This window comes from Leucoraja erinacea, chromosome 36, assembly GCF_028641065.1.
Source record: "Leucoraja erinacea ecotype New England chromosome 36, Leri_hhj_1, whole genome shotgun sequence".
NCBI lineage: Eukaryota > Metazoa > Chordata > Chondrichthyes > Rajiformes > Rajidae > Leucoraja > Leucoraja erinaceus.
Window position 1 is genome coordinate 8,579,558 of NC_073412.1, and position 20,941 is coordinate 8,600,498.

Consider the following 20,941-nt stretch of genomic DNA (forward strand, 5'->3'; position numbering starts at 1 on the left):
TGCAGGTCGCATGCTCGTGGGACCGGCCCTTTAGTCTTACTCACCTGTAAATATGAATTCCTCCTGTTTGTTTTTCCTTGCAGACTTTCCTGAATTACACGACTGCAGGATCCAGTTTCATCTTCGGAGATCAGCTGATCGATGGCATTTTCGCATTTCAGGTCAATCTTCTATGTCCGCCGGTTCTCATTCTCTTGAATTTGGTGCCGAGCTTTAACGACTGTGATCAACCTGTTAGTGCCAATAAGATGATGTTGTGTGGAGGACACAATGAGAGGTTAACCTGGATAAAAAGCTTCATATTAAATCCTGCCCACACAACCACAATCCCAGATCCCAGGGAGTTGTCTGGCACAGTAATGTTTTTGTTTGGATACTGTAAGGAGAGAGTCTATATCCAGATTCAGATTCAATTTTAATTGTCATTGTCAGTGTACAGTACAGAGACAACGAAATGCATTTAGCATCTCCCTGGAAGAGCGACATAGCAAACGATTTGCATATTGGCAGTCACCCGAGTACGTTGTTGAGTAGAGTGCCCCGACCTGCTGGTTCGGCACGGAGAGACCTGTAGCGCCTCCCAAGGAGTAAACAGTCCATGGTTGGGGTGAGAGCCGTCCTTGGCGATGCTGAGCGCCCTCCGCAGACAGCGCTTGCTTTGGACAGACTCAGTGGAGGGGAGCGAGGAACCGGTGATGCGTTGGGCAAGTTTCACCACCCTCTGCAGTGCCTTCCGGTCGGGGACAGACCAGTTGCCATACCATACTGTGATGCGTTGGTAAGGATGCCTCGATGGTGCAGGGAGAAGTTCACCAGGATCTGAGGAGACAGATGGACCTTCTTCAGTCTCCTCAGGCAGAAGAGACGCTGATGAGCCTTTATTAACACTGAAAAATGTAGAAATCAGGGTGGCACAGTTGCATAGCAGTAGGTTTGGCCACCAAAGATCCGGGTTGGTATATGGGTAATGTAAGTCTATACGTTCTGTGTGGGTCCGAGATCTTGTTTGTCCAAAGACGTACAGGTTTGTGCTTGGGATAAATGAGTCGGCATGGAATGTGCGGGGGGCCGAAGCATGTCCTGTTTGGGCCGATGTCCTGTTTCCATGCTGTATCTCTCAAACTAAACTATACCAAGATGCCCATTTCCCAATAGGGCATTGAGAAGTGTAATATCTGCTGAAATGGTGTGGGGTTTTACGAGACCTGTTCTCGCCCAGTCCATGGCTGGTTGTGAATTGGAATCCTTGCTATTGTCCCTGCATGAGCTCCGTCAACATGGTTTGACTTGATGTCCCATCTCCCCGTCCACAGGCGCTGCCGATTGTTGTCTTCTTCAGCTCCGTGATGTCCATACTCTACTATATTGGTGCCATGCAGTGGATAATCCTCAAGGTAGTAACAAGAGCCCGCGGTAGGTATAGCTGAACGCACAGCGCGATAGTGTCAGTGTTTGGCCTTCCCCTTCTGTCGACTTCAATGGAGCACAGTTTGGAGGCAGAACACAATGAGCCACCCCTGAGGTACATCACTCTGAAGGTAACATGTCTCATCTTATCCTTCCCTCTCTGTGTCAACCCACCATCACTCTCTCACCTCATCTCGCTTTGCCTTCCCATATACACTGACATGTTATGGTACTGAAGATAGACACAAAAAGCTGGAGTAATTCAGCGCGACAGGCAGCATCTCTGGAGAGAAGGAATGGGTGACGTTTCAGTCCAAAGAGAGGGTCTCGGCCCAAAACGTCACCCATTCCTTCTCCCCAGCGATGCTGCCTGTCCCACTGAGTTACTCCGGCTTTTTGTGTCTATCTTCGGTTTAAACCAGCATCTGCAGTTCCTTCCTGCACAGACACGTAATGGTACGTTTAAGGCACTTCATTTGTCCCATGTACCGAGGAACGGTGAAATTCATTTTTGGATTCAGTTCTGTACAAGTATCACTATACATAAGAAACATTGAAACATATAAAATAGGTGCAGGAGTAGGCCATTCGGCCCTTCGAGCCTGCACCGCCATTCAATATGATCATGGCTGATCATCCAACTCAGTATCCTGTACCTGCCTTCTCTCCATACCTCCTGATACCTTTAGCCACAAGGGCCACATCTAACTCCCTCTTAAATATAGCCAATAAACTGGCCAAAACTACCTTCTGTGGCAGAGAATTCCAGAGATTCACCACTCTCTGTGTGAAAAATGTTTTTCTCATCTAAGCACTGAGATACATCTTGGATAAGCATCTCAGATGCAGTACAAGTGTATAACAGTCGTACTCTGAGACAGTATGCAGAGATGCCACATGTTCAAGTCCCAGTTGTTGTAAGTGCAGGGATCTTGACCTGACCATGAAGGTCTGTTGTCCTGGCAACGTTGCAGGGTCGGCCTGGCCAAGTGCAGCCGTGGTGTCCTCCACCACTGTAGACCGCGTGCCTCTTGGAGTGGCGCCCAGTCCAGCTGAGCCCCAGGCCTCTGCAGGGCCTCCAGCAGTGTCCGACCTAATTGAGCCCCAGGCTTCTGCAGGGCCTCCAGCAGTGTCCGACCTAATTGAGCCCCAGGCTTCTGCAGGGCCTCCAGCAGTGTCCGACCTAATTGAGCCCCAGGCTTCTGCGGGACCTTCAGCGGCCTACTCCCCCATCGAGGCCATGCACTCCCTCCCGCAGCTCGCCTGCTCCACCGGCCCTCCAGGTGGGTTCCCGTGGGCCCTCGAACGGCGGGCTGCGGTCTACGTGGACATCGTAAAGTGCAGTCCGTACGAACTGTGGTGTCATTTCTACAGATTGCGTGGCTGATGCAGATCACTATGGGCACGTCGGCAACGGAGACTCTGAGCGTCGCTGGCAATATCTTTGTGGGACAGGTAGGTGGTCGACAATCACAGGTAACTGCCTCCTCTGGCTGTGTTGCAATGGTTCTACCTTCACTCCTGACAACCTGCTTTGGCATTCGGGACAACGGCATCTCTCCTTCTCGAGAACATCATTGGTTCCGAGCCAGATGTCTCCGCCATTGTATGCCAATTGGGACCAACAATGGCCCGAATGGCTTAAGTCCCAGTCCGAAACGTTACCTATCCATGTTCTCCAGAGACAGACACAAAATGCTGGAGGAACCGGAAAGAAGGAATGGGTGATGTTTCGGGTCGAGACCCTTCTTCAGTCTGAAAGTCTCGGGTAAAGGAAGCGAAAGATATAGACGATGATGTGATGATGTAGAGAGAGATATTACAAATGAATGAAAGATATGCAAAAAAAGTAACGATAGGAAAGGAATCTCTCCAGAGATGGTAAAGACATCTCTGGAGAGAAGGAATGGGTGATGTTTCGGGTCGAGACCCTTCTTCAGCGTCCCCAGAGATGCTGCCCGTCCCACGGAGTTACTCCAGCACTTTGTGTCTTTTTTTCAATGTTTGCAACAAAAGTCACGGGTTGACTGTGCCTGCCAGCAAGCGGAGACTCCCTTCCAAAGGGCTTCCATGTAACAATCTGAAGGAATAAACAAAATGCTGGAGTAACTCAGTGGGACGGGCAGCATCTCTGGAGAGAAGGAATGGGTGACGTTTCGGGTCGGGACCCTTCTTCAGACTGCAGGTGCTGGTTTGCAAAGAAGGAATAAACAAAAGTGCTGGAGTAACTCAGCGGGACAGGCAGCATCTCTGGAGAGAAGGAACTGGTGACATTTCTTCAGACTGAAGAGGGGTCCCGACCCGAAACATGATCAGTCTGAAGAAGGATCTCAACCTGAAACGTCACCCATTCCTTCTCTCCAGAGATGCTGCCTGTCCCGTTGAGTTACTCCAGCATTGTGTGTCTATCTTCGGTCAAAACCAGCATCTGCAGTTCCTGCCTACAACACCTGAAGGAATGTTTCTTTTCAGACGGAAGCGCCTCTTCTCATCCGACCCTATCTGATGGACATGACCAAATCAGAGATCCACGCTGTGATGACTGGGGGGTTTGCTACCATCGCTGGCAGTGTGCTTGGAGCCTACATCTCCTTCGGGGTAAGAGCCAGCCAGTCTTGAAGCATCAGTGACCATCTACATTTGTCTTTTCACTTGAAACCTTCATAGAATGATGGGTGGCGCAGCGGTAGAGTTATCGCCTTACACCACTTGCGGTGTCACAGACCCGGGTTCAATCCCAACTACGGGTGCTGTCTGTACGGAGTTTGCACGTTCTCCCCGTGGCCCGTGTGGGATTTTTCCCAGTTTCCTCCCACGCTCCAAAGATGTGCAGGTTTGTAGGTTAATTGGCTTGGTATAAGTGTATGTAAATTGTCCCTAGTGTGTGTGTAGGTGGGGCTGCGCGCTGTACCTCTAAACTAAACTGAACTAACGAAGAAACCTAGAAACCACCGGCCAAAAACACGGAGGCTGAGATTCAAGTCCAACTCAAACGGCACGGTGGCGCAGATGGTAGAGCCGCCGACTCACAGCGCCAGAGACCCCGGTTCAATCCTGACCTCGGCCACTTTCCGTGCGGAGATTGCATCTTCTCCCCATGACCGCGTGGGTTTTCTCCGGGCGCTCCGGTTTCCTCCCACATCCCAAAGAGACGTGCAGGTTGATCTGTAAAGTCACTTGGCCCTCTGTAAAATCGCCCCTAGTGCGTATAGAGTGGATGAGAAGGTGGGATGATGTAGCATTATGTGGATGATGGATCAGTGGTCAGCATTGACTCGCTGGGCCGAAGGGCCTGCTTCCATGCTGTCTCATAAACTAAAGTAAACTACAAGGTCAAAAATGTGAGGCATCGTTTGTTAACAGCTGGTTCTAAGACAGAATTTTATAGCCTCAGAATCAAAGAACATTCTTTTAGGAAGATGAGGACAAATGTCTTTAGTCAGAGCGGGTGGTGAATCTGTGGAATTCTTTGCCATAGAAGGCTGTGGAGACAATAGACAATAACAATAGGTGCAGGAGTAGACCATTCGGCCCTTCGAGCCAGCACCGTCATTCAATATGATCATGGCCGATCATCCACATTTAGTACCCCGTTCCTGCCTTCTCGTCATATCCCCAGACTACGCTATCTTTAAGAGCTCCATCTAACTCTCTCTTGAAAGCATCCAGAGAATTGGCCTCCACCGCCCTCTGAGGATCCACTGCCTTCAGTGGATATTTTTAAGGCAGAGATAGACAGATTCTTGAATAGTGCAGGTGTCAGATGTTATGGGGAGAAGGCAGGAGAATGGGGAGAGGAGGTAGATCAGCCATGATTGAATGGCAGAGTAGACTTGATGGGCTGAATGGCCTAATTCTACTCCTATCACCATACGACCTTATGCCGGTGCCTACGCACATCCCGCCATTCCCTGCAAATCCATGTGCCTATCCAAACGTCTCTTAAATGCGACGATCATATCTGCCTCCACCACCACTCCTGGCAGCACTAAAGCCACAAGTTCTTTAGTAACTTGTCAGTTTCTTTGTTGAACTAAATTAAGTCGCATGTTGCAATCAAAAGCGTTTGAACCCACCATCCTCATGTGTATCTTCTTTTCATTTTGCCCCCTGACCTTCAACCCACGCCCTCTAATATTAGATATTTCTACCTGGGGAAAGGGTTCTAACTGTCTATCATATCTACGCTTGGCATAATAGATGCACGGAGTCTCTTGCCCAGAGTAGGGGAATCGAGGACCAGAGGACAGAGGTTCAAGGTGAAGGGGAAAAGATTTAATAGGAATCTGAAGGGTAATTTTTCCACTCAAAGGGTGGTGGGTGTATGGAACAAGCTGCCAGGTGAGGTAGTTGATGTTGGGACTATCCTAACATTTAAGAAACAGTTAGACAGGTACAGTTCCTTCCTACACATCCTAATTTCGTTTTTAATTCATCTTTAATTCACCGGGCCACTGTTGCAGCGACTGCAGAGGCCTGAAATAGTCCCCGACCACGGTGTGAACAAGAGGAAGAGGACTGGACTTTGCTGCCTTCCCTCACAGTGGGAACCATTGTGGAAGGATGCTTTTATGTTTAATGTTAAATTCTTCTTTAATGTTGTGTCTTATTTTTATTGGTATGCTGCAAATGGCAACTCAAATTTCACTCCGATTCAGATTCAGATTCAATTTTAATTGTCATTGTCAGTGTACAGTACAGAGACAACGAAATGCATTTAGCATCACCCTTGAAGAGCGACATAGCAAACGATTTGAATAAAAAATAATAAGTGTCCAGGGGGGGTGGTGATTGGCAGTCACCGAGGTACGTTGTTGAGTAGAGTGACAGCCGCCGGAAAGAAGCTGTTCCTCGACCTGCTGGTTCGGCAACGGAGAGACCTGTAGCGCCTCCCGGATGGTAGGAGGGTAAACAGTCCATGGTTGGGGTGAGAGCAGTCCTTGGCGATGCTGAGCGCCCTCCGCAGACAACGCTTGCTTTGGACAGACTCAATGGAGGGGAGCGAGGAACCGGTGATGCGTTGGGCAATTTTCATCACCCTCTGCAATGCCTTCTGGTCGGAGACAGAGCAGTTGCCATACCATACTGTGATGCAGTTGGTAAGTATGCTCTCGATGGTGCAGCGGTAGAAGTTCACCAGGATCTGAGGAGACAGATGGACCTTCTTCAGTCTCCTCAGGAAGAAGAGACGCTGATGAGCCTTCTTGATCAGAGTAGAGGTATTGTGGGTCCAAGAGAGGTCATCGGAGATGTTGACTCCCAGGAACCTGAAGCTAGAAACACGTTCCACCTCCGTCCCGTTAATGTGGATGGGGGTGTGCGTGCCGCCTCTGGACTTCCTGAAGTCTACAATGAGCTCCTTGGTGTACGTGACAATAAATGTCCTTTGTCCTTTATCTTTCAAGAAACTGGCCGGAATCCCTTGGGTTAGTTGTTCTTCTCCATTAATATCTTTGTCCTCGCCTTGTCTTCCAGATTAATGCGTCCAATTTGATAGCGGCATCCGTGATGGCAGCGCCCTGCGCTCTCGCTCTTTCCAAACTCAGCTACCCTGAAGTCGAAGAATCCAAGTTCAAGACTGAGGAAGGAGTGAAACTGGACAGTAGGTGTGTGCGTCCAGCTCTGCTCTGCATGTGGCCACGATCAAAACGCTCCGTGGTCTTCAACGTCTTATGCCCCTGTCCCACTTAGGAAACCTGAACGGAAACCTCTGGAGACTTTGCGCCCCACCCAAGGTTTCCTTGGGTGGGGCGCAAAGTCTCCAGAGGTTCCCGTTCAGGTTTCCTCTGGAGGTTCCCGGAGCAGTTCCCGGAGGTTTTTGTCAGTCTCCCTACCTGCTTCCCCTACCTGCTTCCACTACCTGCAACCTCCGGCAACCACCTGCAACCTCCAGGAACCGCACGGAAACCTTGGGTGGGGCCCAAAATCTCCAGAGGTTTCCGTTCAGGTTTCCTAAGTGGGACAGGGGCATTAGGACATGTAATAGGAGCAGAATTAGGCCAATTGGCTCTTCGTCGACTCCGCCATTCATAAGATCATTAGATCATTGGATCATAAGTGATAGGAGCAGAATTAGGCCACTCAGCCCATCAGGTCTTCTCCGCCATTTGATCATGGCTGATCTATCTCTCCCTTCCAAACCCCATTCTCCTGCCTTTTCCCCATAATCTCTGACACCCATACTAATCAAGAATCTATCTATCTCTGCCTTAACATTATCCATTGACTTGGCCTCCACAGCCTTCTGTGGCAATGAATTCCACAGATTCACCACCCTCTGACTAAATAAAATCCTCCTCAACTCCTTCCTAAAGGAACGTCCTTTAATTCTGAGGTTGTGCCCTCTGGTCCTAGACTCTCCCACTAGTGGAAACATCCTCTCCACATCCCTTCTATCCAAGCCTAGGATACTAGGCTCAGTAGGAATTGGGACTTGAAATTGGGTGGCACAGTGATGTCCAAACCTACAGTGATGGAGGTGCTAACTCACAGCACGGAAACAGGCCCTTCGGCCCACCAAGCCCATGCTAACCAACGATCACCTATTCATGCTCGCTATCCTACACACTAGGGCCAAATTACATTTCTACCGAAGCCAGCTAACCTACAAACTTGGCCGTCTATGGAGTGTGGGAGGAAGCCAGAGCACCCGGAGAAAACCCACGCGGTCACAGGGAGAACGCACAAACTCCGTACAGACAGCACCCGTAGTCTGGATCGAACCTGGATCTCTGGAGCGTTTAAAGCTAACCGTCTCTTTATTTTGTTTATTCCCCCTTTCAGCGGAGAACAGAATGTTCTAGAAGCTGCAAGTAACGGTGCCTCTGCCTCGGTTGGTTTGGTTGCTAACATCACCGTGAACCTGCTTGCATTTTTAGCTATTCTGAAGTTTTTGAACGCGGCACTCTCTTGGTTTGGAGGTATGGTGGACTACCCTGAGCTCAGCTTCGAGGTATGATACATCTTTACCCCTCGACGTGTCCCCCTGTAAACACCGCACCCATATCCACACAGACCAGCCGTCCACACCTCCAAACAAGACCTCCAGAAATCGCTGCCAATTGTACATGCAGCCCAGACCATCACACAAACCAACCTCCCTTCCATCTGAAGAAGGGTTTTGGCCCGAAACGTTGCCTATTTCCTTCGCTCCATAGATGCTCAGATTCAGATTCAGATTCAGATTCAATTTTAATTGTCATTGTCAGTGTACAGTACAGAGACAACGAAATGCATTTAGCATCTCCCTTGAAGAGCGACATAGCAAACGATTTGAATAAATAATAATAAGTGTCCGGGGGGGGGGGGGGGGGGGGTGGTGATTGGCAGTCACCGAGGTACGTTGTTGAGTAGAGTGACAGCCGCCGGAAAGAAGCTGTTCCTCGACCTGCTGGTTCGGCAACGGAGAGACCTGTAGCGCCTCCCGGATGGTAGGAGGGTAAACAGTCCATGGTTGGGGTGAGAGCAGTCCTTGGCGATGCTGAGCAGCCCTCCGCAGACAGCGCTTGCTTTGGACAGACTCAATGGAGGGGAGCGAGGAACCGGTGATGCGTTGGGCAATTTTCACCACCCTCTGCTGCTGCACCCGCTGAGTTTCTCCAGCATTTTTGTGCTCCTTCCCTTCCATTGACTCCATTTACACCTCACGCTGCCTCGGCAAGGCCAGCAGCATAATCAAGGACCAGTCGCACCCTGGCCACTCCCTCTTCTCCCCTCTCCCATCGGGCAAAAGGTATAGAAGTGTGAAAACGCACACCTCCAGATTCAGGGACAGTTTCTTCCCAGCTGTTCTCAGGCAACTGAACCATCCTACCACAACCAGCGAGCAGCGCTGAGCTACTATCTACCTCCTTGGTGACCCTCAGGCTATCCTTGATCAGACTTTGCTGGCTTTCCCTTGCACTAAACGTTATTCCCTTATCATGTCTCTATACACGGTGAACCTTCTAAACTCCAGCGAGTACGCTGACCCACTCATTCCTGGGATCATTCTCGTAAACCTCCTCAGAGCCAGCACATCCTTCCTCAGATATGGTGCCCAAATTTGCTCACAGTACTCCAAATGTGGCCTGACCAGCACCTTATAGATCTTTAAAGGCCCTAAAGAACTTTAAAGGATTCCCTCTGTCATAGTTCTGTAGGGAAACACCATTCAATTCTCCCTGACTGCTTTGAGCTTGGAGGCCGTCGAATCCGCCTGTTCTACACATCTATAACGACATCTGAACTCAATAATGACACGTGGATAGTACATGGATAGGAAAGGTTTAGGGGCATATGGGCCAAATGCCACATGCATTTGGGTGGCACAGCAGTGGAGCTGCCAACCTCACAGTGTCAGGGACCCGGGATAAATCGCGATCTCCGTGTGCTATCCGTGCGGAGTTTGTACATTCTCCCAGTGGATTTTCTCCGGGTGCTCTGGTTTCCTCCCACAACTTAAAGACGTGCAGGCCTCTGTAAGTTGCCCCTAGTGTTAGAATGCAAACATGGGATGACATAGAACTAGTGTACGGGTGATGAGTGGTTGGCACGGACTCAGTGGGCCGAAGGGCCAGTTTTCACGCCTATATTCCACGCTTTTAGACATTAGAGATACAGCGCGGAAACTAGCCCTTAGTCCCTCAGTGTCCACGTTGACTAGCGATCACCCTGTACACTAGCACTATCCTACATACCAGGGACCATCCACAATTTGCCAAGTTATCTACAAACCTGCCTGGGGGGAAACCAGAGCACCTGGAGAAAACCCCCGTGGTCACAGGGAGAATTTACAATCTCTGTACAGACAGCACCCGTAGTCAGGATCGAACCCAGGTCTCTGGCGCTGTAAGACAGCAACTCTACCGCTGCACCACCGTGCCACTTTCTAGACCCTAGACGTAAATGAGACTAGCTTAGAAGGGGCATCTTGGTCAGCATAACTGCACCTTAATTGGTACATGTGACGATAAACTGACCTTGAAACCTTGAGATGGGCCGAAGGGCCAGTTTCTGTACCCGTGACATGATGACCCTACTGCTCTGAGTTACAAATGCTGTGTACGCACACAAAGCACCTGGAGAAAACTCAGTGGGACAGGGCGGCATCTCTGGAGAGGAGGAAGTGGATGACAGGTCTTTCGCTGGGTACCGAGACCCTTCTTCTAGACCCTTTCGCATCTCGACCCAGCAAACATCCTTAATTGGTCCCATTGACCCCAGAGATGCTGCCTGACCCGCTGAGTTACTCCAGTTAATGCTGTTTTGAGTCTATCTTCGGTGTGGAACGTTTCGGGTCCAGCATCTTCAAAGTTCGCATCTCCGAAAACATGTTCCACTGTTTCCAACCGGAAATGTTTTACTGGGGAATCAGGGACCTACTGATGCTGGCTAACAAAACAAGGGCAAAAGGTGCTGGAGTATCTCAGCGGGTCAGGCAGCATCTCTGGAGAACATGGATAAGCTAAGTAGGTTTATTGGCCAAGTATTCACATACAAGGAATTTGCCTTGGTGCTCCGCCCACAAGTAACAACAAGACATACAGTGACAATTACGAATGGCTCAGAAAACACGAAACATTAATAATAATAAAACATTAATGATAAAACACCATTGATCAAGCAAGTGAACCAACAAAATACCAGATCGAAGGGAGGCTACAGATTTTTGGCTGTTGAGTAGAGCAACTACTCGTGGATAAAATCTGTTTTTATGTTTGGCTGGGGCAGCTTTGGCAGTCCGGAGTCGCCTTCCAGAGGGAAGTGATTCAAAGAGTTTGTGGCCAGGGTGAGAGGGGTCAGAGGTGATCTTACCCCGCTCGCTTCCTGGCCCTTGCAGTGTACAGTTCGTCAATGGAGGGAAGGTTGCAGCCAATAACCTTCTCTGCTGATCGGACGATTCGCTGCAGCCTCCGGATGTCGTGCTTGGTGGCTGAGCCAAACCAGACTATGATGGAGAAAGTGAGGACAGACTCTACGATGGCCGTGTAGAATTGGACCATCATTGCCTGTGGCAGATTGTGCTTCCTCATCTGCCGATATATGAAGCATCTGTAGTTCCTTCCTACACTATACTGTGTACCCCACTCTGGTTGGGGATGTGCATGTGTGTATATTGAGCACTTTTTTGTGCCGTTTTTGCAGAATATTTGCTCTTATGTCTTCATGCCTCTGGCCTTCATAATGGGAGCTGATTGGGAAGACTCGTTCCTCGTTGCCGAGCTGATTGGAGTCAAACTCTTCCTCAACGAGTTTGTAGCTTACCAGAACCTTTCCCAGTACAGGACCAAACGTCTAGCAGGAGTATCTGAATTTATCAACGGCAAGAAGCAATGGATCTCAGTGAGTATTGCGTATCGTACCAAGTTTCTTTTAGAGATACAGCACGGAAACAGGCCCTTCGGCCCACCGAGTCTGCGTTGACCAGCAAACCACTGCACACACTAGGGACTATCTTAACTCCATCCTACACACACTGGGGGCAGTTTTACATTTATAACCAATGCAATTAACCTACAAACCCTGTACATCTTTGGAGTGTGGGAGGAAACCGAAGATCTCGGCGAAAACCCACGCAGGTCACGGGGAGGAGGTACAAGGTCCGTGCAGACAGCACCCGTAGTCGGGATCGGACCCGGGTCTCTGGCGCTGTGAGGCAGCAACTCTACCGCTGAGCCACCGTGCCGCCTAATGTGAGAGTCCAAAGTGAAGTTTCAGCCAACAAGTAGCCAAGGAACTGCAGATGCTGGGTCACAAAAAAAAAAGCCACAAATTGCTGGAGTAACTCAGCATCTCTGGAGAACATGGATGGCGGTGATGTTTCGGCGTTGGGACCTTCCTTCAGACTGATGGCGGAGGAGGAGCAGCAAGCTGGGAGAAAGGTGAGGCAGGGTAAAGCCCGGTTAGTGAGACGTGTGGGTTTGTAGGTTAATTAGCCTCCATCAAAAGCCCCGAATGTGCAGGGAATTGATGTGAAATTAGGACAACAAAGGATTAGTGTGAACTGGCGATCAATGGTCGTCGTGGACTCGATGGGCCGAATGGCCTGTTTCCATGCTGTATCTCTGACCTAAACTAGAAGGCTACAGAGGCCTCTACAAAGTCTAAGGCAAGTTTGGTCAATGGGATTAGCGCAGATGAATACTTGACGGTCAGTATAGACATAGAGGGCCGAAGGGCCTGTTCCTTTGCTGTAAGACTCTTTCACAAACTGAGAACTTTAATCGCAACATCTGAGAGGTCGGTTGGGGGGATGGATGAGAAAGGTTTGATTTCTGTTTTTATTTGCAGCCTAGAGCCGAAACGATATCTACCTACGCTCTCTGTGGCTTTGCAAACTTCTCCTCGATCGGTATCATGCTCGGGGGACTCTGTAAGTAGCTGTCCCTGTGATAAAACCCCTTCAATGTGACAAGGTAGCCTTAGACACATCGAGTGATACAGTGTAGAAACAGGCCCTTCGGTCCACCAAGTCTGCGCTAACCAGCGATCCCCGCATATTAACACTATCCTACACACACTAGGGACAATTTACATTTATACCAGCCTGTACGTCTTTGGAGTGTGGGAGGAAACCGGAGCACCTGGAGAAAACCCACGCAGTATCATCAAAGACCCACACCATCCTGGCCACTCACTCATCTCCCTGCTACTTTCAGGTAGAAGGTACAGGAGCCTGAAGACTGCAACAACCAGGTTCAGGAATACCTACTTCCCCACAGCCATCAGGCTATTAAACCTGGCTCGGACAAAACTTTGATTATTAATAACCAATTACCTGTTATTTGCACTTTATCATTTTATTTATTCATGTGCGTATATATTTATATAATGGTATATGGACACTGATCTGTTTTGTAGTCAATGCCTACTATGTTCCTACTATATTCCTCCAAATACAAGGCGTAGCTATGGGCACACGCATGGGCCCCAGCTACGCCTGCCTCTTTGTCGGGTACGTCAAACAATCCTTGTTCAATACGTACCAGGGCCCCATCCCCGACCTCTACCTCCGTTACATCGACGAATGCTTTGGTGCCACCTCCTGCACCCATACACAACTGACTGACTTCATCCACTTCACCACCAACTTCCATCCGGCACTCAAATACACCTGGACTATTTCCGACACATCCCTACCATTCCTTGACCTCACCATGTCCATCGCAGGGGACAGACTTCTGACCGACAAGGCATGCCTACTATGTTCTGTTGTGCTGAAGCAAAGCAAGAATTTCAATGTCCTATCAGGGACACATCTCTCTTGAACTTGAACTTGAACAGGTTACAAGGGGAACATACAAGCTCTGTACAGACAGCACCCGTAGTCAGGATCGAACCCGGGTCTCTGCCGCTGTAAGGCAGCAACTCTACCGCTGCTCCACCGTGCCGCCCATATCAAACGTTTGACAACAGGGTATTAGCAATCAGACAATTAGAAATTACCTTCTTGCAAAAACCATTGAAAGCTCGGTGATGTCCTGAAATTTGTCAAAGATCCATGTTGTCGACTCATGCCTTCTCCACGATCACGACTCCTCTCTGACACACCCTCTCTCCCTTTCCTCCCCGCTGCCCCCCTTACAGCTGCCATGGCTCCAGACCGTAAGAGTGACTTTGCAGAGATAATCATCAGAGCCCTCATCACTGGATTCTTCACTTCGCTGGTGAACGCATGTGTTGCAGGTAAACAAAGTGGATCCAGTGTTTCACTCCCGTTCAGACCATGCCTGGAACCATCCCCGAAACAAAAATACCGCAATTACGTTCAAAGGTTCAATGGTGCTTGATTATCACCTGTGTGAGGTGCAAATGCACAATTAAATCCTTCCCTTGCCTACCGAGCCTGCATGCCAGAGTCGCCATGTTTCAACCCCATTTTCCAAGTACTGTCCGAGCTCCAGTTGTTATGAGCGGTGCTCAAATCAGGCAAGCCCCAGGCTGTCACAGGCCTCCAGCCCTCCTTCACACTATTTCTATACACTTTGTACATAGAAACATAGAAACATAGAAAATAGGTGCAGGAGTAGAGGCCATTTGGCCCTTCGAGCCTGCACCGCCATTCACTATGATCATGGCTGATCATCCAACTCAGTATCCCATCCCTGCCTTCTCTCCATACCCCCTGATCACTTTAGTCACAAGGACCACATCTAACTCCCTCTTAAATATAGACAATGAACTGTGGTCTCAACTATCTTCTGTGGCAGAGAATTCCAGAGATTCACCACTCTCTGTGTGAAAAATGTTTTTCTCATCTCGGTCCTAAAAGGCTTCCCTCTTATCCTTAAACTGTGACCCCTAGTTCTGGGACTTCCCCAACATCGGGAATAATCTTCCTGCATCTAGCCTGTCCAACCCCTTAAGAATTTTGTAAGTTTCTATAAGACCCCCCCTCAATCTTCTAAATTCTAACGAGTACAAGCCGAGTCTATCCAGTCTTTCTTCATATGAAAGTCCTGACATCCCAGGAATCAGTTTGGTGAACCTTCTCTGTACTCCCTCTATGGCAAGAATGTATTTCCTCAGATTAGGAGACCAAAACTGTACGCAATACTCCTGGTGTGGTCTCACCAAGACCCTGTACAACTGCAGTAGAACCTCCCTGCTCCTATACTCAAATCCTTTTGCTATGAATGCTAACATACCATTCAGCCCACCGAGTCCACACTGACCAGCGACACCCGCACACTATCCTACACACACTAGGGACAATGTTTATATTCAGACCAAGCCAATTAACCTACAAACCTGTACGTCTTTGGAGCGTGGAAGTAAACCAAACATCGCGGGGAAAACCCACGCAGGTCACGGGGAGAACATACAAACTCCGTACAGACAGTACCCGTAGTCGGGATCGAACCCGGGTCTCTGGCGCTACAAGCCAATATGCGTGATAATAAGGAACTATCAAACCATTGAGCCGTTGAAATAAATGTGAGTTAAAACGGATTATCTATTTGCGGACTGTTTATCTTTGCTTTCTGTGCTTTAGGGATCCTGTACGTGCCACGGGAGGTTTTAGACTGCATCAGCTACCTCAATAGCAGTGACTTCAGCGGGGTCAGCACTGACTTGGAAAGCTGCTGTTCCAGTCTCTACGGGAGGTGAGTTCCACTGCTTGGTTCGGCTTTGTTTAGTTCTAGTGTTTAAGAAGGAACTGTGCAGATGCTGGAAAATCGAAGGTAGACAAAAATGCTGGAGAAACTCAGCGGGTGCAGCAGCATCTATGGAGCGAAGGAAATAGGCAACGTTTCGGGCCGAAACCCTAAGGAAATAGGTAACGTTTTGGGTCGAAACCCGAAGGGTTTCGGGCCGAAACGTTGCCTATTTCCTTCGCTCCATAGATGCTGCTGCACCCGCTGAGTTTCTCCAGCATTTGTGCAGAGATTCAGCCCGGAAACAGGCCCTTCAGCCCACCGAGTCCGTGCCGACCAGCACTATCCTACACACACACACACACACACACCACACACACACACACACACACACACACACACACACACACACACACACACACACACACACACACACACACACACACACACACACACACACACACACACACACACACACACACACACACCACACACGAGGGACAATTTACACTTTTTTAACCAAAGCCAAATTAACCTACAAACCTGATCGTCTTCGGAGTGTGCGAGGAAACCCGGAGAACCCGGAGAAAACCTACGCAGGTCACGGGGAGAACGTGCAAACTCCGTACAGACAGTTGGATAAACACACGGAAATGCAGGGAATAGAGGGATATGGCTCGTGTACAGGCTGGAGATCATGTTAACAATTTAGCATTGAAGGGATTTTTGGATGGCAACATGTACATGCAGGGAAATGGAGGGACATGGGTTACGTACAGCTGAGAAGAGCTAGTATGGGCATCACGTTCAGCACAGATATTATGGGCCGAAGGGCCTGCTTTTTGTGCTGCACTGTTCTATGCTCTAAAGAAAGACCATAGTTTTCAACCAAGTTCGAGGCAGCACGGTGGCGCAGCGATAGAGCTACCGCCTCATGGCACCGGAGACCTGACTACGGGCGCTGTCTGTACGGAGTTTGTGCGTTCACCCCGTGACATGCGTGGATTTTCTCCGAGATCCTTCGGTTTCCTCCCACACATCCAAAGGCGTACAGGTTTGTAGTCTAATTGGCTTGGTGTAAATGTAAACATTGTCCCTAGTATGTGTTGGATCACTGGTCGATGCGGGGATCGCTGGTCGGCACGGACTCAGTGGGCCAAAGGGCCTGTTCCCGCGCTGTAGAATGAGGTGATACTTTGATACACCTCACCAAAGAATGAGGTGATACTTTGCGGGGTTGGAAGGAATGTTGACTGGTCTTATGGTGATCTATAATTCATTGTGTTATGATTGATCATTCTCTGGTCAAGAATAACAAATAGCTATCTCTCCTTTATTCTTCTGCTTTCTACCACTGCTTTGTTTCTCTTCATTTTATTTCTTGTCTCATTTTCCTTTTCTGATATCACACACTTCTCTATTTCTTTCCTAGTCTTTTTCTGTCTCCTTTTTATTGTTAAAATTAAAAAATATATATATATGAACTGTAACATGTCAATAGACACTAGGTATCTACGGTACCATATTATTGTACTTCTAATAAAAATTAAAAAGAAATACAATTTTAAAAAATAATCATAATTTTCTATTGGAATTAATATCTCACCCCCCCCCCCCCCCCCCCCCCCCCTTCTGTCCCCAGCACCAATATGACTGGAAATGGAAACTTTACCTTCGAAGGACAATGGACAAATATCAGTCAGAGTTTCTTGCATAGCTGCTGCAATGTCTACAACACCAGTGCACCCTGCCAGCGATTCTTCTAGTTTTCCTCCCGATATTTGTATATATTTTTTTAATTCACTGTGTCCCGTCATCGTGTTAGCCTTGGATGCAGAGATGGTCCACATTCCATTCTCTGCAGAGCAAAGATTTTGATGCATATACATGCAATTGTAAGAGTTGGTGTCACAGGTCTGCTCTTCCTAACACAGTCCTCCTTAACAATCCCACTTTAACAAACTTGACTGTACTGTATATAACATTATTTGCCCATGCCGACCGAAATGCCCCATCTACACCATAGAAACGTAGAAAATAGGTGCAGGAGTAGGCCATTCGGCCCTTCGAGTCAGCACCGCCATTCAACAATGATCATGGCTGATCATCCAAAATCAGTACCCCGTTCCTGCTTTCTTTCCCGTGATTCCGTTAGCCCGAAGAGCTAAATCTAACTCTCTCTTGAAAGCTTCCAGTGAATTGGCCTCCACTGCCTTCCATGGCAAAGAATTCCACATTCACAACTCCCTGGTTGAAAAAGCTTATCCTCATCTCACTCATAAATGGCTTACACCCTTATTCTGTGACCCCTGGTTCTGGACTCCCCCAACATGAGGAACATTTCTCCTGCATTGAGCTTGTCCAATCCCATAAGAATTCCAGCTGCACATGCTTGCATTTGGCCCATATAATAAACCTTCCTATCCATGTACCTGTCTAAGTGTCTTTTAAATGCAGTTATAGTACCTGCCTCAACTACATCCTCTGGCAGCTCGTTCCATACATTGTATATAGAAGTTGTCCCGCAAGTTTCCTATTAAATCATTCCCCCCTCACCTTCATCCTCTCTGGTTCCTGATTCCCTTACTGGATAAAAGACTCTTTATTTACTTCTTTAGCCATTTCTGTTGATCGCTTCAGAATATTAAATATGATCTCCCGAACCCCTTCAGTCTGTGAATTGTCCCTCAAGCATTCAGAGAAAAAATATGACTTCAAATTCTAAACCATTGAATGGGACCCGCCTCCTTGTCTTTTGTCTCAAGTATAAATAACTTATTATCCAGCTGCTTAAATGTGCCCTTACTATTTTAAGTCTGCTGAAAATTGTTTAAATTATCTGTTCTTTGTGAACAACAATCGCTGCAAATAAATTGAAGCTTATTTTGAAGAATTGTGGTGAATGTTCACAAAGGTTTGTTGGGTATCAATGGCTCAATGTGCAGGAAGGAACCGCAGATGCTGGTTTAAACCGAAGACAGACACAAAAATGCTGGAGTAACTCAGCGGGGCAGGAGAAAAGGAATGGGTGACGTTTTGGGTCGAGACCCTTCTTCATACTGAGAGTCGGGGAAAGTTAACGAGAGATATAGAGGGTGATGTAGAGAGATGTAGGACAAATGAATGAAAGCTGCAAAAAAGTAATGATGACAAAGGAAACAGGTCGTTGTTAGCGGTGGGCTAGGTGAAAATGAACTACTGACAATGAGACTCAACGAGACAACTTTGAAGCTGGTACCACTTGGGTGGGAGAGGGATGGAGAGGGAGGGGATGTAATGGTTACTTGAAAATAGAGAAATCAATATTAATACCACTGGCTTGGAAGCTGCCCAAACGAAATATGAGATGCTTAAGGAACTGCAGATGCTGGAAAATCGAAGGTAGACAAAAATGCTGGTGAAACGCAGCGGGGTGAGGCAGCATCTATGGAGCAAAGGAAATAGGCAACATTTTTCGGGTCGAAACCCTTCTTCAGACTGATGTGAGGGTGGGGGGGGGGGGGGTGGAGCCGGTGGGCTGAGGGAGAGGTGAGAAGGGGAGGAGAAAGCAAGGACTACCTGAAATTGGAGAAGTCAATGTTCATACCTTGAAGAAGGGTTTCGGCCCGAAACGTTGCCTACTTCCTTCGCTCCATAGATGCTGCTGCACCCGCTGAGTTTCTCCAGCCTTTTTGTCAACGTTCCTACCGCTGGGGTGTAAACTGCCCAAGCGAAATATGAGTTGCTGCTCCTCCAATTTACGTTGGGCCTTGCTCTGACAATGGAGGAGGCCCAGGACTGAAAGGTCAGTGTGGGAATGAGAAGGGGAATTAAAGTGTTTGGCAACCGGGAGAACCATTGTATGGTCAGCGCGGAACCGTTGGGCTGAAGGGCCTGTTTCCACGCTGTATCTCTAAACTAGACTGGATAGCACGCAACAAAAAGCGTTTCACTGTACCTCGATACACGTGACAATAAACATAAAATGGTAATCTATACTAAAACGTACGGGTGACCGCAGGAGACTGCAGTCGCCACATGTTCGCGAGTGGTTTCCCTTCGGGAGAGTCGCCTTCATGGTCGTGAGGAGTTCCCGCATTCTGGGAACTAGTCGCGGCCTCGTTATGGTCACCGCGAATATTGAAAAATTAGCGCCGACTGGAACGAAGCCGCCATGGAGAGTAGCGAGAATTCTCGTGCCGTGGGAGGGTCGCCAGGAGGTCGAAGGTTCTCGTAGGTTGTAGCCGGCGCTGATTGGTGAATTTCATCAGCAGTAGTTTTCAGAACCAAGGATAACCGACCGGTAATGTTAAATGTCCGCCGAGCTTCATAGCCGTGCATCTCTGGCTTCTTAAATGTTGCCTCCACTCATTCTCCCCCCTTCTCCACCCCCTCCCGCCTCCCCCCCTCTTTTAAAGGACTTACCGTACACTGTGCCTTAGCCGTCTTAATTACAGCGCCAATCTTCCTGTTCATCGCGGTGTGTGTCTGGATCATCTTGACTTTACACCGTGTGAATTTCACTCAGACAGCGCTCCCCCCCACTTGCCCTGTCCCCCACCTGCGTAACGGGCTGGTGAAGGGAGCGATGCGTGTGTGTGTGTGTTCCACTCTGACAATCGCCGTTCCAGTTGCCAGTTTTTCAGGTGACTGCCGGCAACTAGACAAAGTCACCTTAAAAATCGCCTAAGTGGGAACAAGCCCACAAGGATTCCCAATAACATGATGCAGTGACCATGCAGTCAGCTCAATACCTCCACCTACTGATGGAAGGGGTACATAGCACCTAACCAGGGTTTATTTCATGCATGAGTGAGTCTTCCTTGCATAGGTTCCATGCTCATTTTCCCACTATTGTTCCAATTTTAGTATATTAGCTTGTAAACCTATCTATGATAATCTCACCCCACCTGTTATGGTGGTTTTATGTGGTTGACTGTTTATATTTGTTCCAATAGATATGACTTTAGACTTTAGAGATACAGCACGGAAACAGGCCCTTCGGCCCATCGGGTCCACCCCATACACTAACACTATCCTACACACACGAGGGACAAATAACTTACAAACCTGCACATCTTTGGAGTGAGGGAGGAAACCGGAGCTTCCGGAGAAAACCCACGCAGGTCACGGGGAGAAGGTACAAACTCAGTACAGACAGCACCCGTGGTCAGGATCGAACCCAGGTCACCGGCTCTGTAACGCAGCAACTCTGCTACCGGGCCACCCAGCCGCCCCTCTCACTGGGAGTACTAATGGGTGTAGGTCAAGAACGAGCCATTGTTATGCTTTCAAGAGAGAGTTAGAGCTCTTAAAGATAGCAGAGTCAAGGGATATGGTTTAGAAGGCAGGAACGGGGAATGGCAGGACTGTCATATGCAGAGAGAATGGAGTGGCTGGGCTTGTACACTCTGGAGTTTCGAAGGATGAGAGGGTATCTTATTAAAACATATAAGATTGTTAAGGGTTTGGACACA

At 48.5% G+C, this 20,941-nt stretch overlaps 1 protein-coding gene and 1 non-coding gene across 3 annotated transcripts in view; one reads left to right on the forward strand and one right to left on the reverse strand.

The window, feature by feature from the left end:
- Window positions 1-18,571, forward strand: part of slc28a1 (solute carrier family 28 member 1) — a 50,023-nt gene extending 31,452 nt beyond the window's left edge. For both annotated transcript variants that reach the window (XM_055662607.1, XM_055662608.1), the window contains exons 8-18: window positions 84-161; window positions 1,314-1,394; window positions 2,782-2,862; window positions 3,880-4,005; window positions 6,883-7,013; window positions 8,191-8,359; window positions 11,533-11,730; window positions 12,679-12,760; window positions 13,975-14,073; window positions 15,383-15,494; window positions 17,128-18,571. In XM_055662607.1, the coding sequence (XP_055518582.1) occupies window positions 84-161; window positions 1,314-1,394; window positions 2,782-2,862; window positions 3,880-4,005; window positions 6,883-7,013; window positions 8,191-8,359; window positions 11,533-11,730; window positions 12,679-12,760; window positions 13,975-14,073; window positions 15,383-15,494; window positions 17,128-17,251 (1,281 nt within the window). In that variant the 3' untranslated portion in view covers window positions 17,252-18,571. The remainder of the gene's footprint in view (window positions 1-83; window positions 162-1,313; window positions 1,395-2,781; window positions 2,863-3,879; window positions 4,006-6,882; window positions 7,014-8,190; window positions 8,360-11,532; window positions 11,731-12,678; window positions 12,761-13,974; window positions 14,074-15,382; window positions 15,495-17,127) is intronic.
- Window positions 18,572-20,250: 1,679 nt separating this feature from the next.
- Window positions 20,251-20,353, reverse strand: LOC129713693 (U6 spliceosomal RNA). The gene has a single exon (XR_008726274.1). It is a non-coding gene; the product is annotated as a U6 spliceosomal RNA (small nuclear RNA).
- Between the last annotated feature and the right edge of the window lie 588 nt (window positions 20,354-20,941).